Source organism: Numenius arquata, chromosome 5 (assembly GCF_964106895.1).
Source record: "Numenius arquata chromosome 5, bNumArq3.hap1.1, whole genome shotgun sequence".
NCBI classification, from domain to species: domain Eukaryota; kingdom Metazoa; phylum Chordata; class Aves; order Charadriiformes; family Scolopacidae; genus Numenius; species Numenius arquata.
In genome coordinates this window covers 62,298,245-62,324,346 of record NC_133580.1, presented here as the reverse complement: position 1 = coordinate 62,324,346, position 26,102 = coordinate 62,298,245, and the positions used below count along the sequence as shown (strand labels likewise).

At 36.7% G+C, this 26,102-nt stretch overlaps 1 protein-coding gene across 5 annotated transcripts in view; it reads left to right on the top strand.

Moving 5' to 3' along the window:
• LCORL (ligand dependent nuclear receptor corepressor like) overlaps positions 1–26,102 on the top strand; it is an 87,363-nt gene that overhangs the window by 38,040 nt on the left and 23,221 nt on the right. For 3 of the 5 annotated variants that reach the window (XM_074147394.1, XM_074147391.1, XM_074147390.1), the window contains exons 5-6: positions 7,391–7,645; positions 17,286–17,376. In XM_074147394.1, the coding sequence (XP_074003495.1) occupies positions 7,391–7,645; positions 17,286–17,376 (346 nt within the window). Of the gene's footprint in view, positions 1–7,390; positions 7,646–17,285; positions 17,377–18,796; positions 22,924–26,102 lie in introns of those variants that run through there. The other 2 variants (XM_074147393.1, XM_074147395.1) reach the window with 2 other exon arrangements.

Here is a 26,102-nt window from a genome sequence, read left to right as displayed (position 1 = left end):
CTCAGGTTCCAGCTAAGTCTCTTCAGTTGTTCAAATTATGGGAAGTGAAAAGGAAACAACAAATCTGGAAGGAGCATGTGAAATCAATTTATGAGGTATTTAAGTAATTGTCTTGGCTTTGTAGGAGAAAGATGAAGAATTTTACTAGGAAAATCCAAAGTCTGCTGTCTGAATTTTTGCAGGTTTTTGAGATCAGTTACCAACTTAAGAAAAAAGGAGTCAAAAATTTCAAGTAATTGTTTAGCTAAGGAACAGTTCTTATACCTGGTACTAAAAGAAATGCCCTTTCATTACAAAAAAAAAAAAAGTAGAATTCCTGGTTGTCTGTCTTTAAAGTGGAAGTAACATTTGTTTCACTTGTTCTGATTGCAAACTCCTCAAGAACATGTACTGTCTTTTACTATTGTAACTAGCAGAGTTTCATTTAGGGCCTCTGAACAACTTCTAGACTGCTAGGACTAGAAAGCACATTTGAGAGTCATGTTTATTGGTCTCATTATCCTTTTATTTTGGAACAAGTTAGTATATGACTGGGTTTTTTAATTTGCAGAGGATTGATTTTGAGGGTTTGTTGTCTGGGTTTTTTTGACATCAGGAAACTAGTTCAGAAGATCTTGAAACATGCAGCCATGTTATATCATTGTCTACAACATGTGACCTTCAGGCATTCATAGATGAGGATTTGTGTAGAATATTAGACAAAGATGATTCTTCTTTGTTCTTGAGAAGATGATAGAATTACTGCCAAGATGGGTAAACTCTTGAGAGCCTGTAAGTTACAAACTCTTCCTATTAGGAACCCATACTCACTGTGTGTTAGTGAAAGACCAGTTCAGTAGGTTGTCTGTAGGAAAGTCCTGACCTTGGCAGACACCTCAGTAAATTTGAAGTAATTTTTGTCATCAAATATTGATTGTTTCTATTAAATGATATCTCTGAAAAACATATGCTTTCTTCCTAGATATGACATCTCTTTACCCATTTGATGTTGTAAGCGGGGTAGACTCTGATACTTTCAGACTTACGTGATGTTAAAATACATCAATTTTATTTTGTCAAAGAAGCAGTTACAAGGAAAACCAATGATGTGCTTATAAAATACGTAGTAGTAGTCCTTTTTTTTTTCCCCCCTGTGAATATTACAGAATGTGGCATATGTGATCTTCACATGGCAGAACCATAGGGTTTTTTTAAGAGCTTGAGCAAACATTTTGATCATGTATTATTAATTTTCTAGTTTTTTAGTGACCCACATTTTATGTTTTTGGAAGCTTTTTTTTTTATTCCTATGCAATATTACTGTGACCTCTTTAAACAAAACCAAAATAATATAAAAATCATTTAAATACATTTACAGTTGTGAATCAGGTTTTATCTTGAGGACATGATCCACCAGGAGAAGACAGAAACCTGAAAAGCTTTTGTGGAAATTTAAGGAATTGAGGCAAAAAATTAGAGGGAGTAAAATGGGTCAAGATGACATCAATCTTTCCAGTTTCTCTGGGCAGCTCTGTCAAGTTTCTTTAGTGCCATGTTTTCCATACCAAAATAATTTCCCTGTAAGCTTTTTTGAAGTTCTCCCTTGTTTCTAGGTATGTCTCGTTTTCTAAAATACTTCCATTCACGAATCTGACTTTCTTACCTTGTACCAGATACCTGCATGTGACTCTCTGAGTTCTCCTGTTTTTTACTTAGTTATATCTTAGAGATATGTAGGTGTCATGAGCTGGTTGCGCTTCTTCAACAGTGTATGTGTAACTTGGCAAACCTATGAAAATGTAATCTTGCACACATAATCTCAGACTGCAAAAAACCAAAATATGTTACTTTCTGAGGCAGAGTTTTGAGATGTGCAAACTACTTGGTCCAATATGTTCAGTTCCTTTTTATTAATAATTTTAAGAAATCTAATTTATCCTTTCAAAATCTGCAAGGTTTTCTGTAAGAACAGAGAACTCTGTCACAGCCTGTGCAGTAAATTTGTATGACATCCTTGCTATCCCTCTTCCTCAAGTTCATCAGGAAGAATGTTTTGCAGGATTTCAGCTGCTAATGGAAGTAAAACATACTCCTTGTGTTGACTGCCTGCCTGTCAGTGTTACTGTCTTCGCTGACTTCTGAATTTTTTTGGTCATTTTCAACTCCATTTAAGAAAATCCTTAGAGATATTACTATATAAAGTAATGAACATTACCATTTGAGTAGAGGAAGGAAAAATGTTGATTTTTTACAAGAACAGAAAACAAGAGTGAGCTTGGCCCTTACTCCTTCTGCTGCTTGATCAGTCGGGTTAACTAAACTAATCATGATACATGGCTCAGAATAAATTGTATTCTCTTTTTAACTTGCTGGTGATCTGACAGTGAGATGGACAAGTTTATGTGTAGAGCCAAGAATATTGCTGGGACAGTTTGGTGGCTGTCGAGGTGGGGTTGTTCTAGGAAATGTGGCCTTTTTTGTGAAAAGGCAAGAAGAGCTGGAGTGACTACAAGAAACATGCTGATAAGCAAATGGGTGTCCTTAGTTCTGCTGCTCACACAACAGGATTGGAAGGTACAAGCAGGGTTGTGATTCCCTGCTGATTTTCACTGCCTTTTGATATTGTATCAGAAGAGAAATTAAGTCACTATTTTGACTTATTAATTAAAAACATTCTGGCTTTTTTAACTCCTTGACTCCTTGTTGTCCTGACAAATACACGTGTAAATCTGAACTATTGGTTAAATCAGTTGTTACTTTGTGCATTACAGTCTAATGATCACACATAGTGTTAATGTACAGATTAGTTAAGAATATAGATTTAAATAGTTACAAGGTGGTGCAGTACATAAACCGAGGAGGTCTTAATCCTAAATGTTAGCTTTGAATTAAAATAAATTATTGCAATTAGTCTTAATTACACATCATCTTTATTACTGCCTTCTCTTGCATTCTGACTGTAATCTTGACAATCACAAGCAGAAAATACCAGATTATATCATACAAATGCCTACTTTAGCCTTCCCTTATACTAATAATATCAGGAGGTCTACAACGATCCGAGAGGAACTAGAGGAACACCAGAGCTACCTTTTACTCCAAATCCTTAGAGACTGTTCTGCTGGGTTTGAAGTAGTATGTATGTACGTACATGATCCATGGAGTAAATAGAACTGCCTTGTGTTGTAAATCAGCTATGTGAAAAATAGAACTTCAAACAGAATTAGGCATGTGGATTTAAAACTATGTGAGCAGCTATAGTCGTGACTCCTAATAAAACACCTTAGAATAAAAACTTTTTAGGCCATACAAAGTATATCTGGTGCCATCTGCTGATAATAATTAAGAAATATTCGCTGGTGATGCTGATCTTAGAGACCTAATACTTTTCTTACGCCAAAATGCGTTAAATCGTTAAATTGCATTTAAAATTTTTATATGACTAATTACAAATTTCCATCGATAGTGAAACTTTGCCACTGTGAACTTACAGTTACAGGTCTGTACTTGTTTTCATTGCATACTTGTATAATAATACAGATTTACAGCCATTGAACGTAAGTAATTGGGCTTTATATAAAAGCACTTCAAGTGCACGTATCCTAGTCTGATCACGCAGGAGTCTTATATCGATACAATGTTATCTGAAAGTTGCACTTACCCTTAAAAAAAAAAAAAAAAATCTGTTTTCTTTCAAAAATCTACAGTGTGCAAAAAGAAAATAGTATATGAACTATACAACTTTTTCTTCTTTCCTTTGAATATCTAACATCTCTGTCACTTCTGTTCTGTATATATTTGGAGAGCCATGGGAGATTATTCCTAACTTCAAAGGACTCTAAGTTACTTTTTCCTCGTAATAGAAGAGAGGCTCTTTTTTATGTGAGGAAAAATGAGGACAAGCAAGCAGTGGAACAGGCTACCCAGAGAGGTTGTACAGTTTCCATCCATGGAGGCGTTCAAGACCTAACTGGATAAAACCAATGGCAACCTGATTTGATCCCATAGTTGACCCTGCTTTGAGGCAGTTTATTACTAGACACCTCCAAAGGTCCTTCCAACATGAATTATGATTTAGTGACTTACGCAATAGAACAGTCAATAGTGAAGATGTGATAATGACACTATTTGCATTTATGGCAGTTAAACTTGGACCTGTGGTCTAGCCCTGTAGATTGAATATGCATTAGTAGCAAGAGCACTTTGGATGCACCCCTGGAGCACATCTTCCAGATTATATGCTCTGAGATACTTTTTTTTTTTTTTTTTATTTTTTTTCCCTAGTATTAGCTTTTTAGAGTAAATTAACTTAATCTGTAAACTGCCAGTAGCTGCAGCAGTTGAATACATGAGAAATTTTGTTCTGCATTTATTCTTCCATAGGGAGCATTTGGAAATTACTAGAAAAAAAGTAAAACTAATATTAAAGAAAATATTATAAGAGCAAAAAAATAAATCCTTTGTTATTCCAGCTAGGTCAAAAGAGGACTTTGCTCCTAATGGTTAAGTGAGCTTCACCTGCAAGTGTCTAAAAGCAATTCATGCTTGGCTATTACCAGTGTGAAGAGTCCATAATGGAATAGAAAAGCAAGAGAAACTTGGCAGTTCTGAAGAAGTTTTGTCTTGCAGTTTTATAATAATTGATGCTGGGGATGGTGATTAATAAGCAGAAATTTATTCCAGGCTGTTGTGTTTTCTGGCTAATGGTAGGTGTCTGCTGTGCTCTATGATCTTTTGCTTTTTAAAGGTACAGATCATACCAGGATGTAAAATAAACACCTTTCCCATTTGCACTGATGATCACCTGTTCTCCAAAAGTCTTCCGAGAAGTTTTTCATGGGTGCGTGCAACAAACTAATTACTGTATATAAGCAGGGCCGTTCCAGACGAGATATGTGGTAGACTATTCAGTGTTCATGGTGTTTCGTGTATTTTCTTGATTACTGGCTGTCAGATTTTTGTTTGCTTGTGTTTGGGTTTGTTTTGGGGTTTTTTTTAAGCTAAGCTACTGATCAGTGGTTTTCATTGTTTAGAGCTACGATTCCCCTGTCATGCACTTACTTTTGTTGCTAGATAATTCAGTTTTTCAATTCCATCTCTTAGCTTTCCTTGTTCTTTTGTTATTTTTGCATATACATTAGCATTTTTACACCTGTTGCCTTGTTGCTTCAGTATCTTTTGTTGAATTTTGTCTTTTGTTATAAGCGTGTCTCTAGGATGATAAAATTCAGTTGAAAATTTATTGGATTCATTCTTTAAGAACTGAGAAATACCAATAAACAAAGAATATCTGTGCCTGGGTGTTACATGATGGGGAGAGATCTTTTTCTTTGTAGGTATCCTCCATCAATTAGAGTTTCGCCTCATACCTCTCTTCTAGAAACTCAATTTTAGAGATATTGATAGAGATCTGATTGAAAGATTGTCAGAAGATAGAGGTTCAACCATAAGCAGGCTTGTTTTGTCATGCCTTGCGTGAGGTCTCTTGAAGCCAAGATGTCGAGCATGTAGTCAGTCTTTGAACATGCTGGAGCTTCACCTTATCTCAAAAGCGTTACTGAGAGGTTAACTTGAAGGTATTGACAAGTAGCATCGGAACAGTTGGCTGCCCTCTCCTGTGCTTCAGACAGCAGATCGCATACGTGACTGTAATTCCTTGCAATAGCCCATTAGTGAAAATGGTTTCTCAAAATGGAATATGTTTTGAATAAACCTGAAACAAACAAAAAATCTTACATGCGTTCATCCTAAACTTGAGCAGCATTCTTTGATCTGTCTCAGTGGTCACTCTTTTGCCAGTAAATGGATAAAGCTTCATTGACATAAACTGCTTGAGCAAATATGCTGTGTGATCCTGCAAACTATCTGGTAGGGAATTCACACTTTACATGCAAACATCTACCTGATACAGTCCTTTAAGCTTCTGCACCTCCATGAAAACAAAACTCAATTTATTGTCTTTCTTACCCGTTTCAGACTAATTTAAGTATCCCAGTAACTGCCACTATGTCCTTTGGCGTTTTTTTCAAGCAATCAAGGCTGACCTAAAAACTGATTCTTCTGTATCACTTTCACGCTAACTTAAAATCTTTAAATCTCCATCCCTTCTTGATGAAATCGGTTTCACCCCTTACCTATCAACTCAAGGATGGGCAGTGATCAAAACATTGAAAAGGCTATTTTTGGTGTATGTGTAGAGTTGAAGGAAAGAACGAAGATTGAGACAGTGAAATGAGTACTACTGCTGCCACTTTAAGGAATAACAGATCTTTGAGTATGGGCAATTGTGCTTGTCTTGTGAAATGAGGTATTGCAGTCATCAATACAAGGTTTCAATGATGAGTAACAGAGCTTACTTTGAGTTTCTTAATTAAATCATTATTTATCCTAAGTTACTTATCTTTTATTTATTTATATTAGGATTTTTTTTTTTAGTGATTCACAAATGCAGTTTCAGCTGTGCTTGTTAATAAGAGGCTTAATGTTTTTTCTGACAGGTAATACTAAAATAAAGTGATAGGTATATCATATTTGATTCTTTTATTATTTTTGTGTTTTCAAAATGAAACACTTCTTTTCATGGGATTGTTACATACACAAATGAAAAATAGGGTACGTACCATTTAGAACGGGAAATAAAGCTTTTTCTCTCTAATGTTTTCATTGGTAGCACTTTGAAAATGTCCTGAAAATCCTGTAAGATTTTATAATAAAAATTTAGAACTTTATTGTAAGATTCAATTGCTTATGTTACTACAGTTTGTATGGCACATTTCAAGTAGCATCATATCAGTTTTGACATTGCAATCCTGAATCTACAATGGGGATTATAATCGAATATGTTGGTAAAACAAATTCTCTCAAAAAATGACAAAAAATTTGTCATTTTGTTTAACGTCAGCTCCTCCAAAGTCCAACTGTTCTATATTATGAAAAGGACTAATCTATAGAACTGCACTTTAAAATTATTTTTGTTACAGTTGTTCTTTGAAAGTAACTTCTTTATTAATTCATAGCTTGCTTTAACTTTTCGCTGTTTTTATTCAAAATTTTTTATTTTCAAAACTGGAAATGAAGTCTGCAAATGAAAATTCCATTTCTTTACCAACAATAAATACAGATTCTGACTCCCATACTTGCATTATTTGTCTACCCACGTAGTTTGACTTGCATGCTATGACAGAGGAGTAAGGTAAAAATTACTAATGTGTGCTAAACATGTTCTTCCAAGTGACCTCCAGTTAGAAATGCTCATAAGAAAAACTTATTAGATATCTGAATTAATGTGTTCATTACACATGTATTTATTGCACGCACTTACTGTGCTTATAGGAGGTATTTATTTAAAGAAAAGTAATTAAATTTGGTTTTTAATACATCTGTTGCCTGTGTTGTTGTTTTTTATTCCTAGATCTTCCTCAGAACTGTGATCCTAACATTCCCCTAGTTGCTCAGGAATTAATGAAAAAAATGATCCGTCAGTTTGCGATTGAGTACATTTCAAAAAGTAGCAAAATTCAAGAGAACAGAAATGGTTCATCGTTTGAACCAAGTCTGATATGTAAAAGCATCCAAATGAACCAAACGGAAAACTCCCTTCAGGAAGAACAGGATAGCCCTCTAGACCTCACTGTGAATCGAACTCAAGAACAGAATACTCAGCAAGGTAAATTTCTATATCTGCTTAGCTCTGTTTTGTTGTCACTTATTACCTCTTATTCCCTTAAAAAAATAAATAAGTTTGTGTCAAATATCTATATGTTTTGACTTTCCTAAGTAGTAATCAGGATAACGGGGAAAAAATATTATTCTATGTGATTAAAATAGGGTTGAAGGAAAATTGGCATTGCATCACTTAATACATTTAATAAATTCATACATTTTCCTTTAGCACCAGTAAAAATGTTATAAGAGAACTGAAAAAAAACACAAAACAAAACCCCAACACCACAAGAAACTACCACACACACAAAAAAAACCTGGGCATTCTTCCTAAAAGCATGTTTCATATTGTGTGTTTGTGGATAAATACTCTGATTTCTGAGTGCCTATTTTAAATAAGTGGTATTGGAATTTCTCAGCTTCAGAATACTGAAGCCAAGTCAGCTCACCTGTGGCTGTCACGGGTAACAGTAGGTCAGGATTTTGTTGAAGAAATGGCTGTTAAGAAGTATTCTGAGAAAAGAGAAACATACTGGAATTTCAGTGAGCAAAGGCCATTCTGTCTGCGTAAGCCTTTGGACACTGTGATTCTTTAAATACAGACCGGTTAGAATAATGGAAAGAGAAGATCAATTTGGGAGGAAGTTTCCATACTTCATATCTTAATTATTACAGATCGGTGCAACTTTCTCAGTTGAGAGTAAGGCTAGAAACAGTAAAATAAAGTCTGCCTCACTGTCATTTGCAGAAAGGAAATAATTTCTTTGCCTCGAGGAATATTGCTATTTAAAACTGATAACAATATAATCACAAGAGTGTTTTGGACTTTGAACTTGACTTAGATAAGCAGCACTTTTCAGGAAGGGTCGTGACTGTCTGTGAGCAGCCGAAAGCCGTGACAAAAGCAGCTTTTGTCTTTCACAGATAAAAAGGGTTCATGTTAATGCACTAATACTGCAGACTGAAGGGAAAAGTTTGCCTGTGTGTCATGTACCATACTAAAAAAGTTAAAAGACGGTAGAACTGCAGAATCAAGTTTTTTTTTAAAAATGTGCTTTGGTCAGAATGAAAGCAGATTTAAAATGTGTGTACTTAACGATGCAATCTTTAATTAGGTGACACATCTAATGGTGGGGGGCAAGGAGGGAATTCTGACCTGGATTTACCTTGCTAAAGATACTATTCTAGATTGAATTTTAGCACCCCTTCTCTTTGGCAGCAGAAATATTAAGAAATTGTGGAATTCCTGCTCTGGTTTCTGCTGACTACACGTAATGAATTCATGCCTGGGTTCAGCGAATACCTTGAGCAGAGAAAATGCCGAGAAAATACCTGTTGTGCTTTGACATACCTCTGCTATGGATGAATTACAGGTTTTAGAGATTTATAATTGGCCAGATTGAGGCAGGTTTGTTTTTGCGAGGGCAATAAAAAGTACTTTCCTGATATCAGCACTATAGCCTGTTGCTTACTTCATCAGTGGGTTATAGAGAGGAACTAGTTTAAAACGTCCCTGAGGGAGCAAAGTCCCCAAAGAAGGTTCTGGTCCTCGCTGAACCCAAATAAACCTTTGCGGAATGAAAGGGAAAGCAGAGGGTAAATGGGGCAGGGGAAAGGAAGAAAATTCTGCTGCCACCCTCAGCTATTTTAAAATGCATTGATCTTTTGTCCAAAAAACCCTTAAAGTATGGAGAAACTGAGGTATTTCAGTCTTTTTTTAATATCACTTGAGTTGTTCTTATAATGAGAGTAAAAAGCAAGTTCAGAATTGAGTGCCTTCTGCAAAACATCTGAAGCTAAAATAGTTTCCATATTTTACTATGTGAAACTTGTATACTGTGCAAGATACTGTAGATTCTCAAAACTTACACTGCCACGTTTGCCATAGTGCGTTGTAGATGTTAAAGATACTGGTCTTGCTGTGAAGTTTAGAGCTACTGAAGTGAGACGAAGTATCGAAACAAGACTGTAGCTGGAGAAGGGTTTGTTATCTACCAGGGAAGTTGTATGGTGCTTCCTGTTTCCCATGAACATACCAATTTCAGGCTATCTTAGCTTTCCACTGTAGGTGGTAGCAACACAAGTAAATAAGATGAAGATGGAAAAAGTCAGTCTACTCTTTTTATTTGCATTGTGTTCTAGGTTCGATGATTCACTAAAAGTTCTTTCAATTAGCTGTTGTCAGGGATTATTATTATTATTCTACCTGCCCTTCACTTCTGTCCTTTTCCCGAATAAAGGTTGGATATATTGAAATGTTACATGCTTACAGGAGGCAATTGTGAAATTTCTAAACTAGATAATTTTTAAAAGTACATTATTCTGTGTCTTAACAGTCTGGAGACTCATAAAAGCCATACCATGGTTCTCTTCTCAGTAGTGTCTTTTAACTGTCATGCAACTGGGGTTTTTTTTTATTTATTTATTTTTTATTATTTGCTATTTGTAATTCCTGTTACAATTCCGAATGAAGTGGCAGTAACAGAGTAGGAATTTCAAATTTGTACATAACTCTGATGGATCCTTGAAGTTGAAATCCTTTTGATTCAAATCGTGTGAAGCAGATAATGACATAAATAATAAATACTTCAGGCTCATTTTTTGTTTAGGCACGTGCTTTGTATCTACAGTAGTAGTCTTTAAAATGAATTATCTAAATAATAAAACAGACACTCTTGTTCCTTTGCTATGGCAATGGTTCTTGGACTCTAGAGAGGAAGGAGTAAGCTTTATTTTTCAGATCTCTAGAGGCGCTTTCTTGCACTGAGCAGATCCAAGCTAAGTGCTGCCTCAATACTGAGAAAAAGATTCTGCTGCCGAAGATGTCTGAATGATCTTGTCTTCATTTAAGAAAGCCTCTTACTTTCTTCTGATATCTATGGGCCATCTCTGAAGTACTCCCAGAATTGTCTGTCTGACGCTTGCAGACCTGATAACCCTGTGCATTGGGTTTACATGGCAAGGTTTGGGTAGGGAGGGCTGCAGGGGTGGCCATCTGTGGTCAGAGGTCAGGGGCTGCCCTGTGCCAGGCACAGCCACCTTTGCAACAGACCCACGACAGGCCAAAGTGGAGCACATCAGTGAGGTTTGTGGTGCCTCTGTGCAAACATAGTTAAGAAAGAGCAGAAGTGCTGAATGGGCAGAGGAGTGAGAACCAGCAGAGTGAACAACAAGGTCGGGGAAGGAGGTGCTTCAGGCACCAGGGCAGGTATTTCCCTGCAGCACATGGAGAGGACCATGGTGGGGCACACGTTCCTCTGCAGCTCCTGGAAGAGACCACTCTGGAGCAGATATTCACACTGCAGCCTGTGGAAGACCCCACATTGGAGCAGCTGAATATTTCCTGAAGGAACTGTAGCCTGTGGATAACCCACAAAGGAGATGGGGAAGTGTGAGGAGGAAGGAGCTGTAGAGAGGAATTGCACTGACTGTAACCCCATTCCTAATCCCATCTGGGGATGGGGGACAGAGGTAGAGGAACTGGGAGTGAAGTTGAGCCTGGGAAAAGGTGAGGTGGTGCTTAATTTTCATCTTTTTCTCATTATCCAATTCTATTTTGATCTGCAGTAAATTAATTTTCCCCAAGTCTGTTTTGCCTGTGATGGTAACTGTTACGTGATCTCCCTGTATTTATCTTGATGATCTTTTTTTATCTAATTTCTCCCCACCCCTCTGTTGAGGAGGGGGAGTGAGAGAGGGGCTGGGTATGAGTTACTGGCCAAGGTCAACCCATTGTACCCCTGGTATTGAATCATTTAGTGCTGAGTATTTAAGCACTGGCATCCAGGTATGTCCAGCTGACACCTAACTGGCTACGGACTCCCAAATTATGCTCTGCTCTCTTGTGCATGTGGAAGTGTGGTAACTTAGCAGGGTGCTTTAATTCCTCTGTACCTTGCTGGTAACTAATCAGGCATTTGCTTCGCTGTCAGTCACTTAGAAGCAACCATCCCCAGAAACACTTGTATCTTGTTCTTTTTTCCTAATCCATGGAACCCTAAGAGTGTTCAGGCTTTGAAAAGGTCACTGTATAGTGGGGGAAAAAAGAATTGAGTGCACTGCATTGAATGAAAATAGGGTGGTATCGTGTGTTTTTGCAATGTTACCTGTCCTCCAAACTAAGCCAATAGAAAAGCAGCATTCTTGCAGAATAAAATACTGAGTGAAGATCAGTCTTGGAATATCTGGCAGCAACTTACCATTTTTTTTTGTGCAGTCATGATGCTGAGCTCTTTGGGGAATGTTCTCAGCAGCAGCTAACTTTGATGCAGTGGCTTCTTTCTGCTGATAGATAGGGGAGAGTTGATGAGCTGAGCTCAAGCTGCTGAGCAAAGTGACTTACAAGAGGCAGAAGTATAAGCTGTACAATAAATAATCTGTTAGTTTAGCTACACAGGCTTATTCTTGTTGCTGTATCTTCTAGGAACAATGACAGTGTGTAAACGTAGCAGAAAAATGCAAGAGAATTTGCATAATTTCCTTGTTTCCTTGATCCATCATAGACTGGAAGATATCAGAAGGTATCTGGCAATTTGTGACATTTTGCTGTGTGAACTTTCTGCAGCTGTCCTGTAGTTTTGTCACTCATGTTGGCTGTTACTGAAGAAGTTGTGGATGCCCAGTCCCTGGAGGTGTTCAGGGCCACCTCCTTGAAGGTGTTTGTTTCTTCCTTGGCTGCCATGGTGGCTAACAGCCAAGCTCCTTGTCAGATGCTCACTTTCTTGCTTCCCCCTCAATGCCACAGGGAGAAAATGGGAAGAACAGGAAAGAGAGCTTGTGAGTTAAGGACATAGTCATGGCTTACCGGTTGCCTCATGGGCAAAACCGACTTAAATTATTGTCTATTAAAATAAACATTTAATTATTAGTGCAGGTAGTGGAGAAACGAAAAGATCACAACACTACCTTTCCCTCCCTCCTTTCCCAGGCTCAGCTTCACTCCATATTCCCTTGTGATCACCACTACCCCTGTGCTCCAAGGGGAATGGGCATGGGATATGACCACCACCACCCCTGTGGTCCAAGGGGAATGGGTGTGGGATGTCCACAGTCTGTACCTAATAGTGTCTCTTTTCCATTGGGCTTCCCTCTGCTGTTTTCTAATTTTTTTTCCCCCCTTTTCTGTCTCCATCCAGCATTTTTTTCCCTTTCTTAAATAGGTTCCCCCCAGATGGCTGCTGGACATAGCTGTGCCCTGCAGTGGGTCTGTTGGAACCAGCTAGAAATGTCTGTGTCCAGCATGGGGGCAGCTCCTGGCCTCTCCTCGCAGATGCTGCCAAGACCCTGCCTTAGATACCCAATATATAGAATCATAGAATAGCTTGGGTTGAAAGGGACCTTTAAAGGTCATCAAGTCTGACCGCTCTGCAGTGAGCAGAGACATTGTCAGCTAGATGAGGTTTCTCCGACCCCCATCCAACCTGACCTTGAATGTTTCCAGGGATGGGGCATCTACCACCTCTCTAAGCAACATGTTCCAGTGTTTCAACACTCTCAGCTTAAAAGAAGTTTCTTCCTTATCTCTAGTCTAAATCTTGTCTCTTTTAGTTTAAAACCATTAACCCTTGTCCTACTGCAGCAGGGCCTGCTAAAATGTTTGTCCCTATCTTTCCTGTAGGCCCCCATTAAGTATTGGAAGGCTGCTATAAGTTCTCCTTAGAGTATTCTGTTCTCTGGCCTCAACAGCCCCAACCCTCAGCCTTTGCTCACGGTAGAGGTGCTCCATCCCTCTGATTGTTTTTGTGGCCCTTCTCTGGACAGTCTTTCCAGCAGTCTTTCCTGTGCTGAACGCTCCAGAGCTGGACACAGTACTCCAGGTGGGGTCTCACCAGAGCAGAGTAGAGGGGCACTTCTTGAGCCTGTCTGGACATTGAGCTGTTGACCACTACCCTCTGGATGCAACCATCCAACCAATTCCTTGTCCACCAAACAGTCCACCCATCAAGTCCATCTCTCTCCAGTTTAGAGCACAGGATGTTGTGGTGGACCGTGTCAGAGGCCTTACACAAGTCCAGATAGTATATATAGCTATATACTTCTCATATAGCAGTTTTTCACTGTAAAAAATAGCACATCGGGTCAGCAAAAAGGGGCTAGTCAAAGCAGTAGTTAAGAATTAATAAATGGCTTTGGTGTTTTTTCTGACAGTTCTCTGAAAACATTGTTTCCGTGTTCAGCAGCACAGAAAACAGCCAGCAAAAGGCAAGGCATTCTCAGGAAAGGTGTTGAAAACAAGACAGTGTCATTTTTTTTTTGCTATGAAAGATCTTATCAGGGTTTACCACATTGTTATGGGTAAATCTCACAATATAAGAACTAGGCAGGGCTCACTTGAAACTTCTTGGAAGGGAAAAAAGAGAAGGGGCAGCTTCTGAGCAGCAGTTTGTGAACATCAGGAACTGCTGTGATGCTGAAGAAGGTGTGGAGATGGACAGTGTCCCTGGGTTCAAAAAAGGTCTTAGACAACTTCCCAGCTAACAGAACCAAGGCCAGAAGGTAAAGCTAGAGTAGGCATGGATGTGTCTTTGAGATCCCTAATCCAATGATAGCAGCTACTGGGAGAGCAGGAGAGGAATGAGCTGGAGACAGTGTCCAGGCTGATGTGCTCCCCCACACTAGGAATGGAGTTTTTCTGTGCCTGGAGACTGGACTGGGTAAAGTAGGTTGTCTGACCTAGTAAGGCAGTTCATAATAGCTAGTGAGAGATTTCCTGAAACCCGGAGAAAAACAGAAGTTTGCTAGAATCAGTACAGAAATAGCAATTGCAGGAACTCAAGGGTGACCCATACAGTTTCTGGTACTTTTTCTTCCACCCCTGTTTCTCTAACGTCACTAGTCTGGAGCAGATTCAAGTGATTGTGGTCCTGATTATTTTGAAGATGACCTTTGATCACACTTAGTTATATCTTGATATTGCTGCACCTGATGATCTGGTGCTGAGAAGCAAAGGCCAGAGGTTGAACCATTTCTTTGAAGATGAAAATCATTTTAATTTGCACAGAAGTAACTTCATTAGAAGACCACGAGCAGCAGATCTGAAAAACTTAAAATATTTTTTGCTATATTATCTAGCGTTACATAGTATTTTTCATGAAAACTGTCATCTTAGTAGTCACAGCTTCAGCTGAAGAGGGGAAGTAATTCCATGTCTATTCAAACCACCTTACAGGGTGGTTTTTCTGTTCCTGATGTCATTCAGTTCCTAATACCTGTTTTGAGTGATTTGATAGAAAGTTCTGGCTTGGTTTATTAAAAACTAGTCCTACCTTGCAAGTAACAGGTTTTTCAAGGTTAATTGTCCACCTGTTGGATGCCTCTTTGCAAACTTTTTGGTCTTGTACCTAATGAACCAAAGTGAACATCTCTACTGTGTGTATATATATACATTCATTTTCAATAGGTAGCATTTAATTTTGTCATAAAGCTTTGTAGTAAATGCTCTCACTTTCCCGCTGTTCCTTTGTAATAATAATTGATGCTACTACAAAGCAGGAAGATCTACCAAACCTGGGAGCTATTGTATATTTTTAATGAATCTTTTAATTTATCCGCCCTTTCTGCATCAATTTTGGGGGGTTTGTGTTGTTTCATTTGTTGGATCTTTTTTTGGTTTTTTGATTATTTTTTTTTTTAGAGTGAATTCACTGAATTCTTTTATGGAATCTTGCAAGAGTATTTGGGTTTTGTTCTTTGGGTTGGGTTTTTTTTTTTTCCTAAAAATCTAGTTAGCTTCAATTTTTTTTTTTTTGTAGATTGAATAGAGAGAGATGATTAGCTCGTCATAAATTGATCGGTTGTGAACTTTGAAGTGTTTTTTTCTCCGGTGACTTTGTCTAGTGATCTCTTTAAACTTTTTTTATCGTAGTGCCTATGAATATCAACTGAAGACGGAGAACCTAATGTGAAAGGGATCACACAAACACTTAAGAAAGGGGGATGTACTTTGCATGACTGACAGAACACAACGGGCAAAATCTGTCTGTTGCACAGGACTCAGGGCTTAAGTATTCAGGATACTTTGCAGCTGGGTAGGCCAAATAGTCCCCCGTAGAGTACTTCTGTAGTAGTTTTTAATTGGCTTTTCGTTCTGGGCTGTCACTGCATCAGAAAGGCTGATTAGCATTAACTGGTCCTTCCTTTAACTTCCTTGGGGTTAAAGAAGGCTTTTAAAGGAAAGTATTCAGGAGAAAAGGAGCATCTTTGACAAGTGGCATACTTAGAAATAGTTTTTCCTGTTATGATAACTTATGCTGGTTTTTCTCTCTCTACCCTTCTTCAAATAATACAAAATAGTTGGGGGGAAACAGTCAAAAATTGTTAAAAACAATTCAAAACAAATAGCTAGATTTGGTTCTTAAACAAAACTCTTATTTCTTTGCAGTACTGATACAAATGAGAGTTACCCTAACAATTTATCTGACTTCTTAATTTGAGTGTTGGCATTTGGACTATTCATTGCTTTATGTTTGCATCTGAGGCTGGGCAAAAATATATACAGTTGATTGATGATTTAGAAATAACACGCAGTAACATGTAAATGACACTAATGTAAAAAGGACTAGCACAAGGTTGCTTGTAGATTTGAATGTCGATCTACATGTTGAAACTCAAAATTGGATTCACAGAGCTCAGGCACACAAAACAGTCCAAGTTCGAAACAGAGAACCAAGGAAGAAAGGTATGAAATCAAATACGTTTAGGAGTTTTATCTATAATTCAAATGTTATTTAAAAAAAACAAAAGCTTAAACTGGAAGGAGTATTTGAGGTGCTAATTAGTTTCTTTAATTTTCAGCATTCTTAAATATTGATTTAAAAAAAAGCCATGGTTTTCTATTTCAATACTTCACAGATTTCAACAGCCATCTGTAGATCTTGAATTTAACATTTGCCAGTGACTTAACAATGCAGACTCCCACCCCAGTTTAGGTGTCTCCATTTCTCTAGCTTCATTGTTACATGTATGTGGGGGCGGCAGGGGGAATATGTATAAAGAAACTGTTAGATCATTTAATGACATAGGTCTCGTGCTTAAAACTCTGTATTGGGCTTGAGCTCTCTTCCCAGTTACTGGGGTACTACTTTCTCATTCAATAACCTGGTCTGGTCTCATGCCTGACCCTGCTCTGAGCAGGAGGTTGGGGTAGAGACCCCCTGAGATCCCTAGTAGTCCAAATTATCCTCTAAGCCTATGGTTTAGTTATGTCAATTTTAATTTCAGTATCGGGCTTATTTGTTTCCAGTATGTAAATGCATATATATTAATAGTAATATTAATAATATGAAGTGCATTGCTTCGGTTGCCTTGAAAGTAAACAGTGCAATGTATACGCATATATGATTTTTAGGAGAGCAGTCACATGCCTTTGTTTAAGACAGTTTTTTTTTTTAAGACAGATTCTTCTTTTAAATTTTGTTATTTCTGAATGAGTTTATTCTTTTTTTCTTATTTTTAAAAAGTTTTGTTACAAATCAAATATATAAAACCATTTACTGTTGGATGACATTGTTAAAGGAATAAGACGTCCAAAATTTTACAAGATAAAGTAACTGCTTCAAAATTGTGCCACAGGTACAAATACTTGCTAACAAAATTTCCGAGATCATCTTTAAACAGCTGCTGTCATCACTGCTCGTTCTTTGCAGGGGATGGAGTGCTAGATCTCTCTACAAAGAAAAGCGCAAGGTTGGATGAACCAAAATACGATCCATTGTGTTCTGAAACCTCAGTGTCTGGGTAAGCAACGTTTAGGACTCTCTTCGGTTTATGCAAAAGACAATCCAGGTTCCTCTTCTCTGAAGTCAGGTTTTATGTTCATAACATATTTGTATATACTGACACACACGTGTGGTTCCTATTTTGCTTTTGAAAGAATTTTTGTCACTCATAAGTGTGTGTCTATGTATATATCATATGTTTCATTTGTCTTTTTCCTTTTTTTCTGTTTAAAGAAAAGTTATCAGAACAATCACCAAACTTTAGTTCATGTTACTAAAAATGAACTGAAAATTGATGACATAACACGTTAAAAGTAATAGGATAGTAGAAGAAGATGTAAACATATTCTTTCAGAGCTTATTTAGGAAACTTCAATTTTGGACAAAAAAGACCATGTTAATATTTAGATTTAAAACATTCTTCAACTAACATGAACAAGTTAAATGACTATTATTTATAATATTCCTTAATATGAGAGAGAGCGAGCAAACGCGCGTGAGAGAGAGCTCTTAATCATCACACTTATACTTACATCATGGTTCTGACTATGGTGTGTGGTGGCAAATGGTTAAATTTCTCTATTCAGCAAGAAAAAACGTTACTGCATCTGCTGAAAGCTACCACAAAACTACTGAAAAGCATTGTTTTGTTGGATTTTGTTACGATCTTGGCATCCTCCCATCCACTAGCCATAGCAGGACCCTTTTTGTCACCTGTACGTCTTACCGAATAACTTATTACGAATAGGACTACGATAGCAGTATTTGTTGAATGATGTAAAATTGCATTTCATTAATTTGCTGATATGAAGAAGTTTTAACATGAATATGACTTTGTAAGTAGAGAGCTGTACATAGTGGCTAGAAGCTTTTATAACTGTGTTTTATTTTGCCGAAATGGACTTGTTAACTACAGCACTTTATCTTATTGTTGTAGTAAGCCTAGTTTTGTGTAAGTCTGGGATGTTTGTGTGTAGTTATGTACTTATTGCTGCAAATTTTCTATGAGGGGGTTGACTCTTTTATTACTTGTTTAGCGGTAACGTCACGTTTCTACTAACAAAAACTCCTTCAGGATTTGGGTATTTAACGGAACGTTAATTGTATAATTAAATTTATAACAGTGTTGCTCTGCAAGCATGTGAACAAGGGAATATAGCAAGCACATGAGAATATTATCAAATACTGAGCTAGGATATAAAGTTCTTGGAAGGGCTGCTGTAGAAGCCACCGTATGATTTTTGACGCACTGTCCTACCAGAACTGTAACATTTTGCTAGGATAATCATTTAACTACCACATCTCAAAGGCTTAAAAGTATCAGAAGCAGTGATGTTACCGAAGCAAGGAGTATAATAAAGGAGTGGACCCTTCCCTTCCATAGCTGTGTGAGAGTCTCTCATACATCAGTTTACCATCGTTTCATTCCATCCATCCAGGAGACTACACAGACACAGAGAGGACTATGTGGAAAGAAGTGCTGAGTTTGCAGATGGTTTGCTCTCAAAAGCTTTGAAAGACATTCAGTCTGGAGCACTGGACATAAATAAAGCAGGCATACTTTATGGCATACCTCAAAAAACTTTACTTCTCCACTTAGAAGCCTTACCAGCAGGAAAGCCTGCACCTTTTAAAAACAAAACTCGAGATTTCAATGATAGTTATTCATTTAAAGACAGTAAAGAAACTTGTGCAGTCCTACAAAAAGTAGCCTTGTGGGCAAGAGCTCAAGCAGAGCGCACAGAAAAAAGTAAACTCAGTCTACTTGAAACCTCAGAATTAAAATTCCCAACAGCTTCCAGTTACCTCCACCAGTTAACTCTACAGAGAATGGTCACTCAATTTAAAGAAAAAAGTGAAAATCTACAATATGAAACTTCAAGTCCTACTGTACAATTAAAAATTCCTCAGCTAAGAATAAGTTCTGTGGCCAAACCACAGTCTGATACTGCTGGTCTTCTGGATGTTATGTACCACGTTTCTAAAACCTCCTCAGTCTTAGAAGGATCAGCTCTTCAAAAATTGAAAAATATACTCCCTAAACAGAACAAAATTGAATGTTCTGGACCCGTAACTCACTCAAGTGTTGACTCCTACTTTCTGCATGGGGACCTCTCTCCTTTGTGTCTTAATGCTAAGAATGGGACAGTAGATGGAACCTCAGAAAATACAGAAGATAGTTTGGATCGTAAAGATAATAAGCAACCAAGAAAAAAACGTGGCCGCTATCGGCAGTATGATCACGAAATAATGGAAGAAGCAATTGCAATGGTAATGAGTGGGAAAATGAGTGTTTCCAAAGCACAAGGAATTTATGGGGTACCTCACAGCACTTTAGAATACAAAGTAAAAGAAAGATCTGGAACATTGAAGACTCCGCCGAAGAAGAAACTCCGATTACCAGATACTGGCTTATTTAATATGACAGATTCAGGGACTGGCAGCTGCAAAAATAGTAGCAAGCCTGTGTAGAATAATTGTTAGCGAATTGTTTTGTGTGTGTGTATGTATGTCTGTATACACACACTGTGTGAGAAATACATATGCTCACTCTGACAGAAGACGTGAAATTATACAGTTCAAAAACCACATACATGCCTTTTGAAAAATAGTTTTATTCAGGGTTTTCACTGTGGACAGAATTATAGAGTTGCTCACTTAATTCTGATAGTGTGTATTTAATATAATCCTTGTATAAATAGGTGAAAAGATTCAGGTTTTATTTAGTAGTCAATAGCATAAAGATGTTTTGGGAAAACGAGTATTTGTCATGTGAAGCATAATTTTTAATTGGTGAAGAACCACTCTACCCATTCAATAATCCATCTTATTATGGAAATACACGACCAAGGGTTAGCAGACTTTTATACTTCACAGAATACTTGCAATAAATTGTAAGTAACTCAGATTATACAAATCAAGGGATTTTTTTTGAAAAGCTAGTTCCTCACAAGGAAGTGGATTCGTGAAGTATTAGTAGGATATAGTACATTCTGTGAAAGAAAAAAAAGTTCATCGTTACTTAAATATCCAATACAAGTAAGAAAAACATTTCATTACTAAAAATGTGTGTTTAGCAGGCATAAACTGCATTTTTTTATCATTTTAAGAAAATTTTGTTGTTGGTTTAGAAAGAAATTGGTGTTTACAAAGTGTACACTTATGAAACCTGAGAAATTACTGTAGTTATAGAATTATTAAATATGAAATAAGATGGAATACTAAGAGCATAAAATAATTTAAACTTTATCATAATTTTCCTTTTTAGTTTGACAAGTAAGGTAATTTGTAAGGTTTAAAAAGAGAGTTGGAATGCAACTTAGAGCATGTTCATAATGTGCACAGAATGAGCTTGAGAATGGTTTGGGTTTGTTTGGTTTTTTTGTTGAAACGTGCTGGTTAGTTGATGTTATGACTACTTAAAATTTATTTAAGGATTGTGTCACACTCCTATTGAAAAACCTCACTGTAACTGTAATGTATTTGCTGCTGTGACATTTCAAAACATTTTCAGTTTATCAAAATGAATACCAAGTTACATTATCATTTTGCTAATAACCAAATTTGCAGTTCAGGGTCTTGATAGAAATACAAATATTTAACAGTGAAGCTGTTTTGAACTTTCAATACTATAAATTCTTTATAAATTTGGTAGTTAGAAGTTAGGCAGTTCACTTTAAATACGTAACTTTTAATAGAATTTAAGGGAGACCAATTACCTTCATATTGCAGTTTTTACATGATTTTAAAGTATTCATATTGGACTTTATATCATACTTAATTTTTTTGTCTAATATCACAAAGTATATGTCTACATATGAAGAATGGGGGCTTGCTTCATACATTCAATACCGAACATCGATGCCCTTTTCCTCTCAAAATGTAATTTTTTCTGTATGCATCTAATTTGGCATAGAGAAAGACATTTTTCCCCCACTTAAATTTGCATGTGGATAGGTTAATTATATAAAGGAAACGGGACATTAGGTCCGTATGGGCTACATCAGGTAATTTTGTTTATAAATAAATTTGCCATTAAATTCAGTGGAGAGCATACTGCAATACCGATGGCAAAATCTAGCCCATATTTATTAACTCTACTGAAAAATAACAACTTCCATTTTAAAACAGAATAATCCTTTGAAACTGCACAACCAGTGTCTCAGTTCTTTGGTCTCTCAGATCTATACTGAATCTTCTTCAGTGATTAAGGTTTACTTGCATATTACAGAATGAATCCTTTTTTTAAACAGAACTGTACCTGATAACAAGGAGGTCACAAAACAGCAGGTGTCAGGGTCATCTTTCATTTTAAAAGAATTAAGCCATATTTTGTGAGGGCCAGAAGGATTAATTTGTGGATATAACCCCACTGAAAAATGAAGTTGAAAAAACCTTAAATGTTTCAAGATCTGTCTTTATAGAGTTTTACTTGCAAAAATTTTGGGCTTCAGTACATTGCCTAATATTTGTACCATACTGATGTTTTCTACTCCTCAGACGATGTTATAAATTTGAGTCAGAAGTTTATATTGAAGGCAAGTTACAGTACTCTTTTTATATCATTTAAAAGATGACCTGACCAAAAAATTAACAGGATTCATAAAATCAGGGATCATTTTACTATTGACTTAACAGTACTCAGTAGTTTTGTATGTAATATTATAATTAATTTTCAACATTTTAGTACTTGTATTTATTTTTTGGTCAAAAATAGTATATTAAAATATTTTTTGATAGTTTATAGATGATACTCAACCTGTAAGTGTTTAAAGGAACAGAATTATTTGTTTCTAATTATTAGGCTAACCTTTGATTACACAACTAAGGAAAGGCAGGGAAATGTGTAGATTCTCCTTCCCCAACCCCTATGTATTCCATTAAATGTCATTTAAATTACACATTTTGAACTGTTTTATAAATTCAGTTACCAGTCACTACTTAGTAATTGACAATTTCTGAAAATTCCTGTTTCAGCAGAATTTTAAATGAAGGCGAAAGCAAGCCCTACATGCTTTCTACTTATTTGAATGTTTCTCAAGTATTTTATATTAAAAAACAGTGCCTCTGTTTTTAGAACTACTGCTCAGTAAAGCTGTTTAAACCATTTCTGGTAGCTAATGACAATTTTATATTAAATTGTATATTAACTTTAGTGAGACTGATTTTTTTAGTTGTTTACAGTACAAATACTTGTATTTGTTTTTTAATTGCAGTATTTCCATTGTCGCAGTAATTTAGTAAAACTCTGTGGCTGCCTTGATTTTTGACAGATTTTTGTTAACAACTGATTTTTAGGCAATTAGTTATATTTATGCATAAATCAATTGCACTATAATTCATGAATTATTTATTACAATATTTTCTAATGAATTTCATGTATTTGTCTTGTGTTGTAAATGTACTGTAATTCTGTTTCTTCTTTGTGTTGTTATATTCCTAAATCTGATTGTATGAATTTAATTGTTTAGTTAACGTGTTTCTACGTTGTAATTTGTAGTAAAGCACTTCAATGCTTTTGCACATAAATTTACAACACTGATGTGTGATTGATTTGCTCATTCAGTAAAAAAAAAAAAAAGAAAGAAACAAAAAGCTGTAACTGACTCATTTGACTTACTCCTGAGGCATAAGTTTATTAGCAGTGGCGTAATAGCAAGAGCTGTACAAATTAAGCACATAATGATTAATTTACTGTGAGAATTTTATATATCGGAAATAGCAGCTTTAAGGAAGGGGGATTTCTCAGAATTGATGCGTTGCTCATAAAGGAGAAGAAATTCAGAACACTAATTTTATAACAGTTACACCCTTCAGTTCACAGCTAAAAATCATCTATTCTGTATTACAGATAACGTATAGCTTTTTCTAGGGGTTTATTTATTTAGTAACGTCAGAAAACAGACATTTCAATGAGACAAATTTATATTTCTGTAATAGTTCCACGCTGTCCATATGAGTGCTTGAAAGGATGTTCCGTTCCCAGTTTTGTTCCCGTTCCCAGTCTGCAAAGAAGTTGCTGGATTGATCTATCTTGGCTGTGCCTGAGACGACAGAGGGTAGAACGTTAGGGAAGGAAATCTTTTGGGATTCCTCCGATTAGAGCTCTTTCCTGATAGTTTTTGGGATGTGTGGAGGAGGCAAAGGTTTACTGTTCTAGACATAAAATGACACACTGAAAGGCCAGTACTTAACCCTATCACATCTCAGCCTTTGTGCCAGCTTTGGACTCCAGTCAATCCCCGCTCCTTGATATGAACTCCCCTGCTCTCCAGCAGGGAAATAATGGCAATCCGTGCTTAGCTTTTGTCTCCAGAGATACGTGCAGGAAAGGCGCTGGGGGAGCAGCGCGTATTGATCCTCCCGCCTCAGCCCCTCCATTTCCTGCCCGCCCTCTCTGGCCGCCGTTTCGGGTGCGATTTGTAGAAAGCGTTAAGACCGTTCCGTGGAGGAAGTTTGCAGTTGTGGAAGTGATAGCTCTTCCTTCTGCGAAGCGATCATTTAAGCTTTTATCTCGAGGATAGTCTAAACTACTGTGTGACAACACAAATTTAAAGGGCTGTCTATAGGAAGGAATCACAGGAAACTGAAATACAAATCCATAATGGTATTGAAAAGCTACTAAAAAATTAGTTTGTTTAAATATGTGGACATCTCTACAGAGAGACACTTTAAAGAAAATGTGTTGCTTTAACGCTTTAATTTGTTGCCTAGCAAGCACTGATCCCAAGCGGCGGCTGAGTAAAGGGTCGATGTATTTTCACCAACTTGGAAGATCATTTGGAGTGTGGCACTGTTAGAGGAGAATAGATGAAGTGAAGTTGTCTGTCAGCTTTAGAAACTAACCCACGCTCAGGGAAAGCCGTTCATAGACGTTACACGAGGGTAGATGACCAGAAAGAAGTTGTTTTAGAAGAACGTCCGGTATGTCTGTGATAACCAGTGTTATCACTTTACGCAATGGGTTGATCTCCATGTAGCAAATTCAAAGCAGCTTTGAGGCCTTTGGAAATGTTGGTAACTGATTTCGGGAAGGCTTTACGTCTCTGGAACTTTCTGCCACCAATGAGCATATTTTAAATAGCAGTTATGGGTGCAGGTTCTCTACAATTAAAGCTCTCCAGTGAAGCTCCATTAGACACACTTTGTCTAGGCTGGCAAGAGATATCTCTCTAGAGATTCAGTCTGAAAAGACTAGTACTGTAGTAATCTTTTTAGCAAATTAGTATTTAACAAATTTACTGTGATTTACAAGTGAAACACTGAAGACCTAGTGCCGTGTTCATTTTTTCTCTATCTAGCCTTTCAAAACATTATTTATTTAGAGTCACGATGGTGGGGAGGGTAATTAGGTTTTACCCATAATTGCATTGCTAGAATAAGCTTTGTTTTCCCGAGCGTAGTGATACATTTCAACACCTTGAGGCTCCTGAGTTTGTTGGGCTGAGTAACTCCGACTCTCCTCAGTGTAGGGGCGTTTCAAAACCAGTGAAACCCTGACAATGACGTGCCCTTGAATAATGCTGGTTTTACTTTAGCTTGTAAGTGCAAAAAGGAATATTTTTCTTGTTAAGACTTCTGTTATTTGAGTTTAAACATAATCGCAATTTCAACTAGTACCATCACAATTATCTTAAGCTTTTGCGAGTTAGTATCATCCAGATGCTTGATTTTGAATAGATACAGTTTCACGCTAAATATTAAAGGAGAAGGAGAAAACATGAGGAATTATTTAGCATAGTTGGCTGTTTTTAAGCTCTAAACTTTAAAATCCACGTGGGACAATAAAAATACAAATTTGTGTGTATAACTTCCAGTAAGAAGCCTGAATCTGAAAGCTATTATTGATGCTAATAACACTGGGTATGAGCTAATTAATGAATAGATGAATTTTATATAAATACAGCATATTAAATTTTAAATTTACTTGTTCCTTGATTAATTCGGTTGTAAACCTAATCAAAATGACATTTTTCCAAAGTACAGGCTTAAATGCAAAAAATTACAGGAGATAATAGTAGGGTAAAAAGTTAGTGTCATGTTCAGAGTTTGGTGATATGTTTAAAGAATACATACTTTTCTAAAACAGAATTCTTGTAACATTTTCTGCTCATGCAATTGGTTTCAGTAAAACATATGAATTAAGTGTTAACTATCTGTCGATAGTTGCTATCCGGCATAAGGATTTTGTATTTAATTGAAGAAATATCTGTATTAATTTCTACCATGGAAAATTTTCAGCTTTTCAATATAAATGATTGATTAGGTAAGTAGTGACATTAGTTTTAATAATTTATAAGAAATTAATTAAATAGTTAAGGTAGTATTTTATAAGTGATTTTATTTTGAGTTAATATCTTTTGAGAACAACTGCTCAGAAGTCTTACTTAGATATAGGCCTGCCCTCTATTTGAGATTTAAAGGATATTAACCTTTCTCACGGAAAGTTATTTATTCCAATGGGGATTATCTCTGTTTCTGTTTAATGAAGGAATCTGTGTGTGTGTGTGTGTGTGTGTGTGCACGCCCCCGTGTGTGTGTATGTTTGTGTAATATATTGCAATGAGGAGCCTGTGATGCACCACTGCATTTGATTGAAAAACGAGAAGGGAAACTTCTATCTGCAAAGAGCAGTTACAGTAGCAAGTGGCTATTTTTTTCTGGTTTTTATTAGCCTATTCTTTAAAAATATATATATAAATAAAAATGTCTTTAGAAGGATCTTTAAGAGTATCCTGAAGAGCA